The following is a 19,664-nucleotide window of genomic DNA, read 5'->3' on the forward strand; positions in this document are numbered from 1 at the left end:
GAAAGTGTAGCGCACAATGACTTACGAGAGAGACGAATAGAGATGAAGTCGATGAGGCTTTATTAAGCGTGACTTGTTCCCCGCAATTCAGCAACAGACTGGAGCAGCGGGGAGAAGCCCAGGTTCTTATACTCCGCCATCAGGGCGGAGCTAGGGGTCAACAGCCAACCAGGACCCGGGATCTGTCAGCCAATAGCATCACGGCTTCACAGTCCCACATGACCCCTAATACATACTACCACAGAAAGGCTGAGGGACTCGAGGCTGTTTTCGTTAGTGAGAAGAAGGTTAAGAGGTGACTTAATTGAAGCATACAAGATGATCAGAGGATTGGATAGTGTGGACAGCGAGAGCCTTTTTCCTTGGATGGTGATGTCTAGCACGAGGGGAGATAGCTTTAAATTGAGGGGAGATAGATATAGGACAGATGTCAGAGAGTAGTAAGGGTGTGGAATGCTCTGCCTGCAACAGTAGTAGACTCGCCAACACGAAGGGCATTCAAATGGTCATTGGGTAAACATATGGACGAGAAGGGAATAGTGTAGATGGGCTTTAGAGTAGTTTCACAGGTCGGCGCAACATCGAGGTCCGAAGGGCCTGTACTGCGCTGTAATGTTCTATGTTCTATATATCGATTGGTTTAACCAGATCAGTCAAGACAGCCTTGAACCAGGTCGGTCAAGACAGACTTGAGGAGGAGTTTATAGAATGTATCCGCGATAGTTTCCTAGAACAGTATGTAATGGAACCTACGAGGGAACAAGCGGTCCTAGATCTGGTCCTGTGTAATGAGACAGGATTGATTCCCGTAACCCAATAACCCCTCCTAACATTGTTGGTCACGAATGGCAATTTATCATGGCCAATCCACCTAACCTGCACGTCTTTGGACTGTGGGAGGCAACCGGAGCACCCAGAGAAAACCCACGCAGACACGGGGAGAATGTGCAGACTCCGCACAGACATTGACCCAGCGGGGAATCGAACCTGGGACCCTGGCGCTGTGAAAGTCAGTGCTATCCATTTGTGGGGTTATGGACAGCCTTCTTTGAGGCGATGTCCAAGGTTGTGCGGGTGAGAGTGGAGCCGTGCCCTAAAGTGGCATTCTTTGGGGTGTCGGAGCACCCAGAACTACACAAGGGGAGAGGGCCGATGTCCTTGCTTTTGCTTCCTTAATTGCACGCCAGAGAATTCTCTCGGCTGGCGATCAGCAGCACCACCTACAGCTGCCGACTGGCTGGCAGACCATCGGAATTACACCACCTCGACCGAGGGTCAGATGAGAGCTTCCACAAAGTATGGGGGCTATTCATCAGCCTGTTCCAAGACCTGTTCGAAGCCAATAGTGATTAGGAAGAAAGGAGGGGGACCGAGAGGGGAGACAAGATCGCACAGAACAGAGGGGGAGGGCAAGGAGGGAAACAGCTAAGTATCTGGAAGGGAAATGGGAAAAGAGCGAGGTGGGGGAGGAGACAGACAGAGCTCTCTCCTCTCTTTCCCCCAACCCCCCCCCCCCCCCACAAAGCCACAGGGGTAACAGCAGAAATCACAAATTGAAGGAAAGAATATAATAATACAACACTCAGGCGGAAGATGGGGCCCAGGTTGGAACTCGACCATCAACAGAGGAGGGGGAGCAAGGAAAGGGGGAGGGCCGATAAAAGGAGTACATGCACAATTGTACACAATGGAATGTGTTTTGCACGTCTAATTGTTAACCACGCTCTTTATCACCATCTTTAAAAGTCTAGCTCACACTGTATTTTTCCTTTGTTGCATTTATCAGGTAATTGCAAAACTGAGTGGTTTGACCGCGATAACCCATCAGGGAAAGGGGATTATGAAGATCTTTTGAACCTCCGCAAAGAATATCCTAGCCAGATCTGCAGCATACCAATTGCCTGTGAAGTGGAGACCACATCAGGAATTCCCGCCTCAAACACCGGAGACAACATTCCTCAGTAAATAATGATTCCTCTCAGCTTTTTTGATATTTTAGGCTTGATTTTAGGTTCCCGACACGCTGGGAGCGGGGAGGTTGCGCGAAGAGGGGTGGGGATGGGAATCGGGGCAGGGGAAAGCTAGAAGTTCAGTATTTGTGTTAGTGGCTACTGCATTACTGTAGAGTTTCTGAGTTTCTGACCCCATTATTAGGAACAGGGTGGTGATGAGGCAACTTCAATTTTCATATTTAAAGGAACATTCCAAAGCTGCAGTTTGATGGATTTCTTTTTTTTTAAAAATATGTTTATTCAAAGTTTTTCCAACAAAAATTTTCAACCCATTAAATCCCCCCCCGTAACAGAAAAGAAAAAGAGAAATAACAGAACAAAACATAAAAATATCAATCAAACATATTACAGAACTTGTACAATGGGTTTCTCCCACACATATTAACTCTCCCATATGTATATGTTTTTCTTTTTTCAAGTGCCCCTAGGAAAACCCCCTTCCCCGCCCACCCATATACCCCCCACCCCCCCCCCCCCCCCCTCCCTGGGTTGCTGCTGCTGACCGACCTCATTCTAACGCTCTGCGAGATAGTCTAGGAATGGTTGCCACCGCCTGAAGAACCCCATGCGCAGACCCTCTCAAGGCAAACTTTATCCTCTCCAGCTTGATGAACCCTGCCATATAATTTATCCAGGCTTCCACACTGGGGGGCTTTGCATCTTTCCATAACAGCAAGATTCGCCGGGCTTCCTGAGCACCTCCCGCATCTGTCCTCCACCCCAAAGAACCTACTCAGCCTCGCTCCTGTCATATGCGCTCTGTGAATAACCTTAAACTGTATCAGGCTACACCTGGCAGACGAGGAAGAGGAATTAACCCTACCTACTCAGGGTAGCAACCCACAGACCCTCTTCAATCTCCTCCCCCAACTCCTCCTCCCACTTGCCCTTCAGCTCCTCTACCAAAGCCTCCTCCTCTTCTTTCACCTCCTGATATATCGCCGAAACCTCGCCTTCTCCGACCCATACACCCGAAATCACCCTGTCCTGAATCCCCTGTGCCGGGAGCAACAGGAATTCCCTCACCTGCCGCCTCACAAACGCCCTCACTTGCATGTACCTGAACGCATTTCCCGGGGGTAACCCAAACTTCTCCTCCAGCGCCCCTAGGCTCGCGAACATCCCATCTATAAACAGGTCCCCCATCCTTCTGATCCCTGCCCGATGCCAGCTCTGAAACCCCCCCCCCCATCCATCCTTCCTGGGACAAACCGATGGTTATCCCTGATCGGGTACCACACAGAGGCTCCCATCTCACCCGTGTCGTCTCCACTGCCCCCAGATCTTTAGCGTTGCCGCCACCACCGGACTCGTGGTGTACCTTGTCAGCGAGAGCGGCAGCGGTGCCGTCACCAGCACCCTCAGGCTCGTTCCTTTGCAGGACGCCATCTCCAACTTCTTCCATGCCACCCCCTCTCCCTCTATTACCCACTTACGGATCATCGCCACGTCCTTACCCTCGGGGTCTTGTTTGCCCACACAAAATTCATGATGCTCCTACCTACCCGCTTAAAAAAGGCATTGGTAATCATAATAGGAAGGCACTAGAACACAAAAAGAAACCTCGGGAGGACCATCATTTTAATCGACTGTATCCTGCCCGCTAGCGAGAGTGGCAACACATCCCATCGTTTGAAGTCCTCCTCCATCTGCTCCACCAGCCGCGTCAAATTAAGTTTGTGCAGGGCCCCCCCAACTCCTCGCTACCTGGATCCCCAAATACCGAAAGCTCCTTTCCGCCCTCCTCAACGGCAGGTCGTCTATCCTTCTTCCCGGTCCCCTGGATGCACCACGAAGAGCTCACTTTTCCCTACATTGAGCTTGTAGCCCGAGAAGTCCCCAAACTCCCTTAGGATCTGCATGACCTCCACCATCCCCTCCACTGGATCTTCCACATACAGCAACAGGTCGTCCGCATACAGCGACACCCGATGCTCCTCTCCCCCTCGGACCACCCCCCTCCATTTCCTGGACTCCCTTAATGCCATAGCCAAAGGCTCAATTGCTAATGCAAACAACAGGGGGGACAGGGGGCACCCCGCCTCATCCCTTGAAACAGCCAAAAATACTCCAACCTCCGCCGATTCGTAATCACACTCGCCACCGAGGCTCTATATGGGAGCTTAACCCAACTGATAAACCCCTCCCCAAACCCAAACCTCCGCAACACTTCCCAGAGATACTCCCACTCCACTCGGTCAAAGGCCTTCTCCACGTCCATAGCTGCCACTATCTCCGCCTCTCCCTCCACCGATGGCATCATAATCACGTTAAGGAGCCTCCACACATTGGTGTTTAGCTGCCTGCCCTTTACAAATCCCGTCTGGTCCTCGTGGATCACCCCTGGGACACAGTCCTCAATCCTCGTAGCCAGCACTTTTGCCAGCAACTTAGCATCCACATTAAGGAGCGAAATCGGCCTATACGACCCACATTGCAGTGGGTCCTTGTCCCGCTTCAGGATCAGAGAGATCAGCGCCCCGGACATTGTCGGGGGCAGAGTCCCCCCCTCCCTTGCCTCATTGAAAGTCCTCACTAGCAACGGGGCTAACAGGTCCGCATACTTCCTGTAAAATTCAACCGGAAACCCATTTGGCCCCGGGGCCTTCCCCGCCTGCATGCTCCCCAGTCCTTTAATCAGCTCCTCCAACCCAATTGGCGCCCCCAAACCAGCCACCTCCTGCTCCTCCACCCTCAGGAACCTCAGTTGATCCAGAAATCGTCGCATCCCCTCTTCCCCCGCTGGGGGCTGAGATCTGTACAGCTCCTCATAAAAGGCCTTAAATGCCTCATTTACTTTCACCGCACTCCGCACCGTAGTTCCCCTGCCAACCTTGACTCCACCTATCTCCCTTGCTGCCATCCTCTTACGGAGCTGATGTGCCAGCATCCGGCTCGCCTTCTCCCCATACTCTTATGTCGCCCCCTGTGCTTTCCTCCACTGTGCCTCTGCCTTCCCTTAGTCAACAGTTCGAATTCCGTCTGGAGACTTCGCCGCTCCCTAAGTAGTCCCTCTTCAGGGGCCTCTGCATATCTCCTGTCCACCCTTAGGATCTCCCCCACTAACCTCTCCCTTTCCCTGATCTCCCCCACTAACCTCTCCCTGCCCTCTCTCTTCTCCCTGTGAGCCCTGATGGAGATTAACTCTCCCCTGACCACCGCCTTCAGCGCCTCCCATACTACCCCCACCTGCACCTCCCCGTTGTCGTTGGCCTCCAAATACCTTTCAATGCACCCTCGTACCCTCCCGCACATCTCCTCATCCGCCAGTAATCCCACATCCAGACGCTACAGCGGGCATTGGTCCCTCTCCTCTCCCAACTCCAGCTCCACCCAGTGCGGGGTGTGATCTGAGATGGCTATGGCCGAGTACTCCGTTCCCTCCACTTTCGGGATCAGCGCCCTGCTCAAAACAAAACATCTAGCTCCAGGGGACTCGGAGAGGCCCCCGCACCCATCAGCGAATTGAGCATCGTGCTCACATATGCCCCGGCATCGGCCCCCTCCACCCCTTCAGGGAGACCCAGAATCCAAAGATTCTTCCTCCTCGACCGGTTCTCCAGGTCCTCGAATCTTTCCGCCCACCCCTTGTGCAGCGCCTCGTGCGCCTCCATCTTCACCGCCAGGCCCAAGATCTCGTCCTCGTTCTCTGCGGCTTTTTCCCGCACCTCCTGGCTCTCCGCCCCGTGGGCCTTCTGGGTCTCCTTTAGCCCCTCGATCGCCGTCAGCAGTGGTGCCAGCACCTCTTTCTTAAGCTCCTCCACGCAGCGCTTGTGAAATTCCTGCTGCTCCGGCCCCCATGCCGCTCGATCTCCGCCCTCCGCCATCTTGTTTTTTCTCCCTCGCTCCTTTCGCTGCTCCAAAATCGCTTTTTTAACCGCTCCACTCCTGGTCCACTCCATATACTATGGAGGGGGGGACCTTGCTCTCACCTTCCCACACGGGAAGTCGTCGAAAAATTGCCGTTGGGGCTCCTCTGGAGAGCCCAAAAGTCCGTTTTAGCGGGCGCCGCCGAAATGTGCGGCTTAGCTCCGCATAGCCGCAACCGCAAGTCCGTTTGATGGATTTCACGAGTTAGGAGTGAAACAGAATTAATTGGTGGACAGCGTTCAGGAGCGGGATTTTCCGTCCTGCCAGACCTGTTTTCTGGCAGCAGGATTCTCTGTCCCGGCAGCCCGCCAATAGCGTTTCCCAATGTGACCACCCCCACGACGTCAAGAAAACCGCGGGCGTGAGTGTGCTGCCGGCGAAGCGGAGGATCCCACAGACAGAAAATCCCGCTACAGATGTTCAAAGGATGAGCACTGCCTCTAGGATGTGTTGCTGGGGAGACCCCCCCCCCCCCAAGGGAGATACTCTTCGAAATTCATGGCACAGAAAAGGCTGCTAACTGAACGTTTCACATGTGGTCTGCAACAAGAGTGTGGTACCTTGGTCCTGAGTGTGGTACCTTGTTCCTGGGTTCAATTCTGAAAGCAATGAAGGGAGGAAGGCTGAGTTTTTATTTATGAAATGTGGGTATCATTGGCTGGGCCAGCATTTATTGCCCATCCCTAAATGCCCTCGAACTGAGTGGTTTGCTGGGCAAGTTGAGAGGGCATTGCTGAGAGTCTGGAATCACATAATAATAATCTTTATCAATCTCACAAGTAGGCTTACATTAACACTGCAATGACATGTTGGCAAGGCCAGGTAAGGTCGACAGATTTGATCCCCTAAAGGAGCATTAGTGATCTAGGTGGTTTTTTATGACAATCGACAATGGTTCCATAGTCATCTTTGGACTTTTATTCCATAGTATTTATATTGAATCTAAATTTTACTAACTGCCTTGGTGGGGTTCGAACCCGGAACTCCAGAGCATTATCCTGGGTCTCAAGATTACTGGTAGTGACAATACCACTACGCCATAACATCCCATGTGTATAATGGCACATACACCTATATCCGCGTGTGAACATCATTAACCTCTCACTGCATTCTCAAGCCTGCTTCACATCACTCACTCTAACCTGCCCTGAAGATGTACCCATCCTTCAGCTTATGAACTACCTCATCCCCCCCCCCATCTGTCCATCAACACTGACCCTCATCTCTATGCAATGTTGCGTTTCTGCCTCAGTCACAGCATCAAATGCTCTACAGCCAGCCATCCATTTAACGCATGCTTTTACTCACTTACACATCTCATATTTTCCTCTTTGCAAGAGAAGAAAACAGAACTAAACGGGCGAGAGTCAAGGAACTGGTGGTGGCCATCACTTAACTCAGCTACACACTTAACTCAGCTGCAGAGGATGGGATAGTGGACGTCAGTGGGCTCTTGGCATGAATTTAAAAAAAATAATAATTTAGAGTACCCAATTCATTTTTCCAATTAAGGGGCAATTTAGCATTGCCAATCCACCTAGCCTGCACATCTTTGGGATGTGGGGGCGAAATCCATGCAGACATGGAGAGAATGTGCAAACTCCACACGGACACTGACCCAGAGCTGGGATCGAACCTGGGACCTCGTAGCCGTGAGGCAGCAGGGCTAACCTACTGCGCCACTGTGCTGCCCGCTCTTGGCATGAATGACCATCAAAGGCGAGGCCTTCCAGTTCTTTGTGACAGACATATGGTACAAAACAAACACTCATGTTGACTTGATGTTTGGCAGTGAGTGTAATATGATTATATGCATAATGATCACTTTAAACACTCTCATCTTGATTTCAAATGCATGTCTTTAATTTCCCATAGACTCTTCAAGCATTCCCCAGGAGGTTTTGCAGAATGACAACAGAGGCGGGGAACAGAGGGAAGTAGATCCTTGGAAAATAGAAGCCAAGTTTAGATAAGGATCTGGATTGGCGCAGGCTGGGAGGGCCGAAGGGCCTGTTCCTGTGTTGTAATTTTCTTTGTTCTTTGTTGTTCTTGACAAAGACAACTCCCTAGAAGAGTTCACCTCCTGCTGATGGTACACTGTCACAAGGTCATGTAAATCATGCACCACCTCAGATACACGCACTTCAGTGGGACTAGAAAGGCAGATAGTTAAGCTTTCACTTGGTGACTCTCGCATCACAAATCAGCAAGAACAGGTCGTGGAGACAGGGACAGCAGTGAAGAGTCTTCATCAAAAGCTGCCGGATGCTCCAACCTATGCTCAGCTGAATGTAGATATGGTACCTGTGGGGCTGAGCCTCTTCAGTGTACAATGTACGAGAAAGCCCTCATTTGCATGGTGTACACTTGTAGAGACCGAAGAAGTTGTGCTCAAGCATGAATGGCACGCTGATTTTGTTCATGGAAAGATCGTCACCTGCGTAAAACATAAAAGAAATGCACACAGCTCTTCTGAAGACCCTGGCTAGTGTTCACCGAGGGCACCTCCCCTTTTGTGCAGGTACCTGAACAGCATCGTTAGCATACTGATGGGTGCTTAATGAGCCATCAGATTGTCATCTAGCTTTCATTATATCACTGATGGGCCTCATTGATTTTGTTCATCACACTGTCATCAACCACATTTGCAAAGATTGGTACCTGCAGTAAGCATCAAACTAATGCGTGCAGGCCTTTACCAATGGCTTGCAGACACTGAATACCAACTTAAATAGGATGCATGATATCCTTGCCTTGACTTAGTTATTCACTGCCCCACTGATCTGCAGCTAAGTACTCTCCAGTTTATTGCTCACAATAAAGTAGAGCTGGGCCTAGAAAGAGCTAGTGAAAATGGATATGAAAGTGGGATCTTGGCTCATCGGATTTCCACCACTCCTTGTTTTCCTCGGCCCTATCAGTCTGAGGCCCAAATATTGTCTTGTTTCCTGTTGGTTAATTCTCCCCTGCACAGGTGTAGGAAGACCAGTCGTTACTTTGACTCTGGCGAGCGTCAAAAGTCAGAGGACGACAACCAAGAGCATCTTAGCAGTTGGGAGGGGATCTGAGCAATCTGGTGTTCAAATTACAGGAGTTTCATCACATGGAACATCCAGGACAGAGGTGGGCAACCTGTCGCCTGGGGGTCATATGTGGCCCATCAAGGTTCTGAGTGCATCCTACAAGACATTTTGTTCATCGTTGCCCTGCTGGGACAGGACTTGTTGAGAGGAGTGATGCAGTGAAAGCACGTTCAATTACAGCCCCACTGGAGGCTAGAGTCGCAACACAAGTGAAATCAGAAGTTATTTTCAAATACCTGAAGACTGATGTGTTGGGTACTCTGGATCTGTGGAGACTGCGTTTACCTGAGCAGTAACATAGACAGGCTACCAACACTTGTAATAGTTCAACTCTATTTTATTTAACTAAGAGCCGTTAAACATACTTGCACTGTGGGTCGACACTATGTTAGATTGACTGAAGACCTATGCCTAACCTGACCAGCCTATACTGCTAGCACATGGTGGATGTTTGTGCTACTGACTGCGGGCTCTCTGTCTCAGAGGCTGCATCCCGAATGAGTGGGAAAACTAGTGCCCTCTGTCTTTATAGTGACCGTGCCCTAACTGGTGATTGGCTGCTGTGTTGTGTGTGTTGATTGGTTTTGCAGTGTGTCAGTCAGTGTGTGTCTCTGCACCATCATATACTGATGTGTATATTATGACAAAGACCTCGGCTGAGCCCAATGAACTGCAGTCACCAGAGTTGCCACATTCTGTTGATTTCCGCATGCATAGCTTTTTTCCGACTGGTGTGACTGAATACATACGTATGGAAATCAAGAACAAGTGAAGTGGGGTGCGTGCAGATTGCTCACAACATTGACAGTGTGGGCCATGTGCTCCCTCTTGTGTTTAATCAAGCGTAACGATTCCTTTTGCTTTTACCACTTGAAGTTGAAGACAATTCTATTAATATATGAATGATTAAGTATTTTCTATAACTAGTTATGAAATATTTGGTGTGTATTAAATGTATTTATCTTATTCAAGGGTCATAAGTAGTGAGCAAGCCCAATGTCAATCTTACACCCGTGAGATGGAGGGCCACTCTTGCGGCTCACTCACTTGTCTAGGTCATCCATCATTGTTCTGAAGAGGAAAAGAAGAGATTTGTAGTTGTACTTTGGTGTGTTACACAATGTTAAATTGATTTGTTCCATTTTACTTTTGAGCCACTAAATATTATTTCTTGCCATCAGTTTCCAGTCTTGCTCATTTTTAGTTCCTGGATGGCAAATGGGCTTTTCACTTGTGATGATTGAGCAGATATGAATTGATTGTGAAAAATGATGGTGCTATGAAAGACAGCTTTGTGTTGGGGGAATGGTTGTAGAGGTGGCTGGAGGGGAGAGGAGACAATGTTTCAATGTTGTTAGAGCCATTCCTTTTGATTTCCCTTTGTTCCCATTTCTTTGTTTCAGTATATTATTTTTGGTTCATGGACTCATGGAGTGTATCTTTAAGCAGTAGACTTAAGCTGAGGCAGCATGCTAGTCAGGACAGTGTTGGAGGATGTGTGTTTTTGGAGAGGGAGTCTCATCAGCACACCTTGAAGGGAATAAGAGCTCTCTCGCTCTGCTGAAGTGAAAACCGCTTTCTGCTAAAAATCGGTGAGTGCCTGGCACACCTTTACTATATACTTATGATCTTGGAAAAAGTAGACATCCAATGGAGGGTAGGAGGGACGGATGGATGGAGTGGGGCAACTTGGAAAGGGGGTTGGATTGGGTCAGGGGCATTCGGTAGGCAGTTACATTTTTATCAGTTTAATTACATTTTTATCAGTTTAATTATATTACTTTCAAAAAATAAAAAGGTTATTTGTGTTACATTTTACAAACCTGGTGACTTCAGTTTATTGGGCTCAGCCACAGTCCACAGGTATTTTAAAATAGCATCTAAATTCACTTGTGTTGCAACTTCAGCCTCAAGTGGGCTGCAATTGACTGTGCATTAACCCAGGTTGCAACTTCAGCCTCAAGTGGGCTGCAATTGACTGTGCATTAACCCAGGTTGCAACTTCAGCCTCAAGTGGGCTGTAATTGACTGTGCATTAACCCAGGGGCAGTGACAATGTGTTTTTCACATTGGCGGACTAGTGAAAGCAAAACAAACCTCGCAGGTCGCAGTGGCATTGCAGGTAGTAATGACTGTTGATGGATTAGCTCTATTGCATTGTGTCACCCTCTTCCAAATTGTCTGACAAGGCTTGATGCTCTGTACTTTGTTCTCCTGCAAGTCCAAATCCTGATGCTGTCCAGTGCTATGTACTGTGCAGGTTACCGTGACCATTCTGAAGATCCTGGCTGGTGCTTACTTGGGTCACCTTCCAAAATGCATATCCTCACACATTTCCACATTGCATTCCATCTGCCACTTCTTTGCCCGCTCACCCAGCCTGTCCAAGTCCTTCTGCAGCCCACCTGCTTCCTCAATACTACCTGTCCCTCTACAGATCTTTGTATCATCTGCAAACTCAGCAATGGTGCCTTCAGTTCCTTCTTCCAGATCATTAAAAGTTGTGGTTCCAGCTGACCCTTGGCAAACCACTAGTCTCCGGCTGCCATCCCTTGCATCAGACCCTTGCATCAGAACAGCATCATCAGCATGCTGATGGTTCGTTCAATGTTGCATCAGATTGGCATATAGGCCACCGCTAGAAGGGATCAAGGCAAAGTGGGAGGAAAAGTTGGGAGAAGGTATGGAGGAGGGGTTCTGGTGTGAGGTGCTCCGGAGGGTGAACGCCTCCACCTCGTGTGCGAGGTTGGGGCTGATACAGCTGAAGGTGGTGTATAGAGCGCACCTTACAAGGGCGAAGATGAGCCAGCTCTTTGAGGGGTAGAAGATGTATGTGAACATTGTGTTGGGGGGGGGGGAGCCGCAAACCAAATTCATATGTTCTGGTCCTGTCCAAAGCTGGAGAATTACTGGAAGGAGGTGTTTAGGGTCATCTCTAAAGTGGTGTACGTGAAACTGGACCCGAGCCCTCAGGAGGCCATATTCGGGGTGTCGGACCAGCCAGGGTTGGAAACAGGCGCGGAAGCATATGTTGTAGCCTTCACCTTTTGATCACCCGAAGGCGGATTCTGTTAGGGTGGAGATCAACCTCTCCACCATGTGCCCTGACGTGGCGGGGGGACCTGTTGGAATTCCGGAGGCTTGATACGGTCAAATTTGAACTGAGGGGAAGGATGGAGGGATTCTACAATTCATGGGCATTATTCATTCTGCATTTTCGAGAATTGGATCATATCGAACATTAGGGGGGGTTGTATGTGTTAATGGTGACTATGGGTGATTCCTGATTCCTCTTTGTCATTTGTTTATGTTAACATGTGGGCTAATGTTTGGGGGTTTGGTGGGAGGATGGGATTGTTGTTATTGATATGGGGATTGACATTACATTTGTTACTGATTATTGTTTATTGTTGGGTGCAAATTTGGGGGGAAATGTGAAAAAGGAGAATAAAAAAATATTTCAAAAAAAGATTGGCATATGGACCATAAGACAGATGAGCGGAATTAGGGGCCACTCAGCCCATCGAGTCTGTTCCGCCATTCAATCATGGCTGATATTTTTCTCATCACCATTCTCCTGCCTTTTCCCCATAACCCCTGATCCCCTTATTAATCAGGAACCAATCTATCTCCTTCTTCCAGATCATCAATGTATATTGTGAAAAGTTGTGGTCCCAGCACCGACACCTGAGGCACACCACTAGTTTCCGGCTGCCATCCTGAAAAAGACCCCTTTATCCCCACTCTCTGGCTTCTGCCAGTCAGCCAATCCTCTATCCATGCCAGGATCTTACCCTCAACACTATGGGCTCTTTCCTTATTTAACGGTTTCCTATGCGGCACCTTGTCAAAGGCCTTCTGTAAATCTAAATATATCATGTCCACTGGTTCTCCTTTGTCGAACTTCATTGTTACCTCCTCAAAAGGACTCTAACAGATTTGTCAGACATGCCCTCCCCTTGACGAAGCCGTGCTGACTCAGCCCTATTTTATCATGCACTTCCAAGTACTCTGCGATCTCATCTTTAATAATGGACTCTTTCTTACCAATGACCGAATCAGGCTAAATGGCCTATAATTTCCTGTCTTCCGCCTCCCTCCCTTCTTAAACAGCGGTGTTACATCAGCCATTTTCCAGTCCTCTGGGACCCTTCCTACCTCCAGTGATTCCTGAACGATCACCACCAATGCCTCCATAATTTCCTCAGCTATCTCTTTTAGAACCCTGGGGTGTAGTCAGAAGACCATACAAAATAGGAGCAGAATTAGGCCACTTGGCCCATCGAGTCTGCTCCGCCATTCAATCATGGTCCAAGTGATTTATCCACCTTCAGACCTTTCAGTTTCCCCAGCACCTTCCCCTCATTGATGGCCACTACACTCACCTCTGCCCCCTGATTCTCCTGGAGCTCTGGCATCCCCCTGGTATCTTCCACCGTGAAGATTGATGCAAAGTAACTATTCAGTTCCTCTGCCATTTCTTTGTTTCCTATTATTACTTCTCCAGCCACATTTTCCGGTAGTTCAATGTCTATTTTTGTCTCTCACATTTTATATGTTTGATGCACGATCAATTAAACTTGAAGACGAGGTTGTATCATAACTGAAGGCTTTAATAGACTAGATCTGTTCCCCAGCAGCTTCAGTACAGAATGAGGGCTGGTTCTGGTGGGGGTCCGGGCATCTGCAACTCCGGGAGCGTGGCTTCGTCGTCCATGGCAGCTTCGTCACCCCTAGGCAGCGCTGGTGGGGCAAATGGTTGACCCGAGAGGGGGGCGCCTGTAATGGGCGTCGGTGGGTGCGATGGCCTAGGTAGGAGCGGCGGGAGGACCGATCCCCCAGTGAGGTGCTGTTGGGGGGGGGGGGGGCAGGTCCCGGAGGGAGACTGTATCTTGCCGGCCGTCAGGGATCGCCACGTAGGCGTACTGGGAGTTAGCGTGCAGCAGGTGGACCCTCTTGACCAACGGGTCCGACTTGTGCGCCCGCACGTGCTTACGAAGCAGGATGGGTCCGGGTGTCGCTAGCCAGGTTGGGAGCGAGGTCCCGGAGGAGGACTTCCTGGGGAAGACAAGGAGACGTTCATGGAGGTGTCCAATTGGTAGTTGTACAGAGCAGCGACCGAATGGCGTGGAGGGCCTCCGGGAGGACTTCCTGCCAGCGGGAGACTCCTGGACCGCAGGGCCAGTAGAACGGTCTTCCAGACCGTTCCGTTCTCCCTCTCGACCTGCCCGTTTCCCCGGGGGTTGTAACTGGTCGTCCTGCTGGAGGCGATGCCCTTGCTGAGCAGGAATTGACGCAGTTCGTCGCTCATAAAGGAGGACCCCCTATCACGGTGTATGTACGCGGGGAACCCAAACAGTGTAAAGATACCCTGGAGGGCCTTGATGACAGTGGTTGTGGTGATGTCGGGGCAGGGGATGGCGAACGGGAACCGGGAGTACTATCAATCACGTTCAGGAATAAGTGTTGCGGTCGGTGGAGGGGAGGGGGCCTTTGAAATCCATGCTGAGGCGTTCAAAGGGACGGGAAGCCTTTGTCAGGTGCGCCCTCTCTGGCCAGTAGAAGTGCGGTTTGCACTCCACGCAGATTTGGCAGTCCCTGGTGACTGTCCTGACCTCCTCGATGGAGTAGGGCAGGTTGCGGGCCTTAATGAAGTGGAAAAAGCGAGTGACCCCTGGGTGGCAGAGGTCCTCGTGGAGGCGGTCCACTTGTGCGGTGGCACACGTGCCGCAGGACAGAGCATCGGGAGGCTCGTTTAGCTTCCCAGGACGGTACAAGATCTCGTAGTTGTAGGTGGAGAGTTCTATCCTCCATCGCAAGATCGTCGTCGTTCTTTATCTTGCCCCGCTGTGCATTATCAAACACGAACGCTACCGATCGTTGGTCAGTGAGGAGAGTGAATCTCCTGCCGGCCAGGTAATGCCTCCAGTGTTGCACAGCTTCAACTATGGCTTGTGCCTCCTTTTCGGCCGAGGAATGGTGAATTTCTGAAGCATGGAGGGTACGGGAGAAGAACGCCACGGGTCTGCCTGCTTGGTTGAGGGTGGCGGCCAGAGATACGTCGGACGCGTCGCTCTCGAGCTGGAAGGGGAGGGACTGGTCGGTGGCGCGCATCGTGGCCTTTACAATGTCTGCTTTGATGCGGCAGAAGGCCTGGCGGGCCTCCATCGACAGGGGGAAGATTGTGGACTGGATCAGGGGTCTGGCTTTGTCTGCGTAGTTGGGGACCCACTGGGTGTAATAGCTGAAAAACCTGAGGCAGCGCTTCAGGGCCTTGGGGCAGTGAGGGAGGGGGAACTCCATAAGGGGGCGCATGCGTTCAGGGTCGGGGCCTATAACTCCATTTCGCACTACGTAGCCGAGAATGGCTAGGCGGTCGGTGCTAAAGAAGCATTTATCCTTATTGTACGTTAAATTAAGGATTTTCGCAGTCTGGAGAAATTTTCGGAGGTTGGTGTCGTGGTCCTGCTGGTCATGGCCGCAGACGGTGATGTTATCAAGATACGGGAACGTTGCGCGTAAGCCGTAACGGTCAACCATTCGGTCCATCTCGCGAGACCCCATTAGTAACACCAAAGGGAACCCTTAAAAATTGGTAGAGCCGCCCATCTGCTTCGAAGGCAGTGTACTTGCGGTCACTAGTGCGGAGGGGTAGCTGATGGTAGGCGGACTGGAGGTCCACTGTGGAGAAGACCTTGTATTGCGCAATCCTGTTTACCAGGTCAGATATGCGGGGGACAGGGTACGCGTCCAGCTGCGTAAACCTGTTGACGGTCTGACTGTAGTGGATGACCATCCTATGCTTCTCCCTGGTCTTCACCACCACTACTTGAGCTCTCCAGGGACTGTTGCTAGCTTCAATGACCCCATCCCTCAGTAGCCTTTGGACCTCTGACCTGATGAAGGTCCGGTCCTGGGCACTGTACCGTCTGCTTCTGGTGGCGACGGGTTTGCAATCCGGGGTGAGGTTCGCAAACAGGAAAGGCAGGTCAACCTTGAGGGTCGCGAGGCCGCAGACAGTAAGGGGGGCTATCGGGCCGCCAAATTTAAAAGTGAGGCTTTGCAAGTTACATTGGAAGTCCAACCCCAAGAGTGTAGCCGCACAAAGGTGCGGCAGGACATAAAGTTGGAAATTGTTGAATTTCCTGCCTTGGACAGTGAGGTTTGCTAAGCAAAACCCCTTTATCTCCACAGAGTATGACCCGGAGGCCAGGGAGATTCTTTGGTTTACAGGTTGGGTAACAAGTTAACAGCGCCTTACCGTGTCGGGGTGTATAAAGTTCTCCGTGCTCCCAGAGTCCATCAAGCAAGACGTCTTGTGGCCGTTGATAAAGATAGTCGTCGTTGCGAGTGTCCGAGGTCGATTTTGGTCCAGCGTCACCGAGGCCAGATGGAGCAGTTGTGGGTTGTGATCGGGCAGCATGTAGTCGGCTGTGCTGGGGGCCTGGGGCCCCATCCAAGATGGCATCTCCCATGGATCGCACATGGTCGGCGAGGTACAAAATGGCGGCATGGATGGACAAAATGGCGGCGCCCATCCGTCCAGCGTGGTGTCTGAGGGGCAAGATGGCCGTGAGTCGGGTGTGGTCCTCGGATAGGGGGGTGGCGGTGAGTGCTGGCCGCCTGGGGCTCGAAGAGAAGGTTACCGCGGCGGTCCAGAGTCGTTGGAGACCGCGGCCACGGCTCGTGCTTGGGAGTCCCCCACAAAATGGCCGCACCCTTTGCAGGTGGAGGTGCGGGCTGGGCAGCGCTGGCGGGGGTGTTTCGCCTGCCCGCAGAAGAAGCAATGGGGCCCAACGGAGCTAGAGGGCCGTCTTACAGCGCAGGCCTGCGGGGACACGGGGAAGGTCAGTGGGGCTGCCGATGCGGGATGCCACGCAGCCCAGGGGGCCGCTGCGCGGTCGGGCGCATAGGACTGTACGTTTTGGAGGCAACATCCATGGACCCTGCCAGGGCCCGTGCCTCTCTCAGTCCCAGGGTGTCCTTTTCTAAAAGTCTTTGTCGGATCTCTGAAGAGCTCATACCTGCTACGAAGGCATCCCGGATTAGACGTTCCGTGTGCTCGCTGCCCGAAACTTGCGGGCAGCCACAGTTTCTGCCTAGCACTAGTAGCGCACGGTAGAATTCCTCCAGCGATTCCCCTGGGCTTTGCCGTCTAGTTGCAAGGGGGTGACGTGCGTAGACCTGGTTCACAGGGCGTATATAATGTCCCTTTAACAGTTCGATCACATCATCATAGTCCTCCGCCTCCTCGATGAGGGAGAAGATTCCAGGGCTGACTTTAGAGTGCAGAAGATGCAGTTTCTGTTCTCCTGAGGGGGTGCCTCCGGCCGTATCGAGGTAGCCTTTAAAGCACGCAAGCCAGTGCTTAAAAATTGCAGCCGAGTTCTCTGCATGGGGGCTGTGTTGTAAACATCCGCTTGATTCGGAGATCCATTCTTCCAGCTCAAGAGTAGTCTATTAAATGTTGAAAAAAAATCTTCCTATCTTCTTTTATATGACTAGCTAGCTTGCACTCATATTCCATCTTCTCCCCCTTATTGCTTTTTTAGTTGTCCTCTGCTCGCTTTTAAAGGCTTTCTAATCCACTGGCTTCTCACAAATCCTCGCCATTTTGTATGCGTTTTCTTTTGCTTTTATGCTTTCACTGCATTACTCCTCTCAGCAGGTCCTGTTCCAGCAAGTCCTGTCCCAGCAGGTCACAAATGTCTGCTGCAAACTGACATGATACGAGTCTCCTGAGATACTGTTTTAGTAAAAAACATATTATTGCATCCTCTAATTTTATATTCAACAGGTGCAGCATAGTTTCTGGATTTATTTGTGTGAATGAAGAACAAGAAGATGGGGTATGTGAAGATTACAGAGTGCGATTTACCTGCCCTGTATCTTTTTGTAAGTACTATGTTTAGGATGATTTACTGAGTCCTACCTTCCACTTTGGAAATAATTACTTTTTTTTATTAAAGACAATTATATGGAGGTATTTTTGGCATGTAAATCAATTACATTGTATAGTACTGTACAAAAGGAAAAGAAAGTGACGCATAGTACAACCACAACTCCGTTCTCGCAAGGACCTGCCTAAACCACCCCCTACTGTACACTACCCTAACACCCCCCCCGCTGATGATTAATTCTCCGCGAAGAAGTCAATGAATGGCTGCCACCTCTGGGCGAAACCCGATAGTGAACCTCTCAAGGCGAACTTAACCTTTTCTAGACCGAGAAAGCTCGCCATGTCCGATAGCCATGCTTCGGTCTTCGGGGGCTGGAGTCCCTCCATGCCAACAGTATTCGTCGCCAGGCTACCAGGGAAGCAAAGACCAAGACGTCAGCTTCCTTCTCCTCCTGGGCTCCCGGGTCCTCCGACACCCCAAAGATTGCCACCTCAGGACTCATTACCAGCCCAGTTTTCAAAACCCAGGGCATGATGTCCACGAATCCCTGCCAGTACCCAGAGTCTAGGGCACGACCAGAACATGTGCACGTGATTAGCTGGCTCACCGGCGCATCTGGCACACTTGTCCTCCGCATCTGGCACACTTGTCCTCCAGCCCGAAGAATTTACTCATCCGGGCCACCATCATGTGGGCCCAGTGCACAACCTTAAACTGGATCAGAAGGAGCCTAGTGCATGTTGCGGTCGTGTTTACTCTACCCAGAGCTTCTGCCCAAATACCGTCCTCCATCTCCCCCCTGAGCTCCTCTTTCCACTTAAGCTTCAGGTCCTCAGTCTGTGTATCCTCTGCTCCCTTTAGCTCTTTGTAAATATCTGAGACTCTACCTTCACCTACCTCCCCCTTAGAAACTACCGTGTCCTGCCTCCCCTTTATGCCTCCTCCACTAGCCCCAGATCTCCACTAGCAGGGCTGGTGGAGTACCGCGCCGGCGGGACGCCGAAACCAGGGCTGCCAAACTGGTGCCCTTGCACGAAGCAGCCTCCACCCGCTAGAAATATTACTTTTTCCAATGAGGCAAACAAAACTCGATATTTTGCCAGTGTTTTTACTATTTGAACCAGGAACCTAGTGGTTGGATTTCGGTCAGTCTTATTGATTTTCAATGGTCTCGCAGCAAACCACTATTACCGGCACAGCTATTGCTCCATCATCCTGCTTTCAATATCATGCAAGGTCCTGATAACAATTAGTAAATCAACTATTATCAATAATTATTATTTTGTAAAACTGCGGAAGCAGTTAGTTTGATAGAGATTAATAATCCACTCAATGGGGTCTTGCTGAAGAGACTGCCTCCCAATTAGAAACATTCTATTAGCAATGCGTCCACCGCAATGCGTCCACCACATTCTCCAGATATAATAGGTAGACTGTTGAACAAGTGCCAATCCTTCTTGAAGTCAGCTCTACAAGCATCCTGTTCTTAAGGAAAAAGTCCCAACTTCTCTCATGTATTTGCATAACTGACTTTCCCCATCCCTGAAACAATTTCGTGAATCTTTTCTGCATTCTCTCCATATCTTTCCTAAAGTACGACAACCAGAATTGAACACAATACTTCAGCTGAGGTTGAACTAATGTCTTATAAAAGTTCCACATAATCGCCTTGCTCTTGCACTCTTATGCCCCAATAATAAAGGATACTGTATGTTTTATTGATGAATCTTTCCTGCTGCTTTCAGTGATTTATACACATATACACCGTTACCACCACGTCCAGAGAGATGAACAAATTC

The 19,664-nt window shown here is 50.3% G+C and overlaps 1 protein-coding gene across 1 annotated transcript in view; it reads left to right on the forward strand.

The window, feature by feature from the left end:
• The window catches only part of LOC140392259 (uncharacterized), a 415,817-nt gene that overhangs the window by 264,640 nt on the left and 131,513 nt on the right, over positions 1-19,664 (forward strand). Inside the window, exons 31-32 of the mRNA XM_072477576.1 lie at positions 1,787-1,961; positions 17,763-17,860. Coding sequence (XP_072333677.1) covers positions 1,787-1,961; positions 17,763-17,860 — 273 coding nt within the window. The remainder of the gene's footprint in view (positions 1-1,786; positions 1,962-17,762; positions 17,861-19,664) is intronic.

The sequence above is a fragment of the Scyliorhinus torazame genome, chromosome 16 (genome assembly GCF_047496885.1).
Source record: "Scyliorhinus torazame isolate Kashiwa2021f chromosome 16, sScyTor2.1, whole genome shotgun sequence".
Taxonomy (NCBI): Eukaryota; Metazoa; Chordata; class Chondrichthyes; order Carcharhiniformes; family Scyliorhinidae; genus Scyliorhinus; species Scyliorhinus torazame.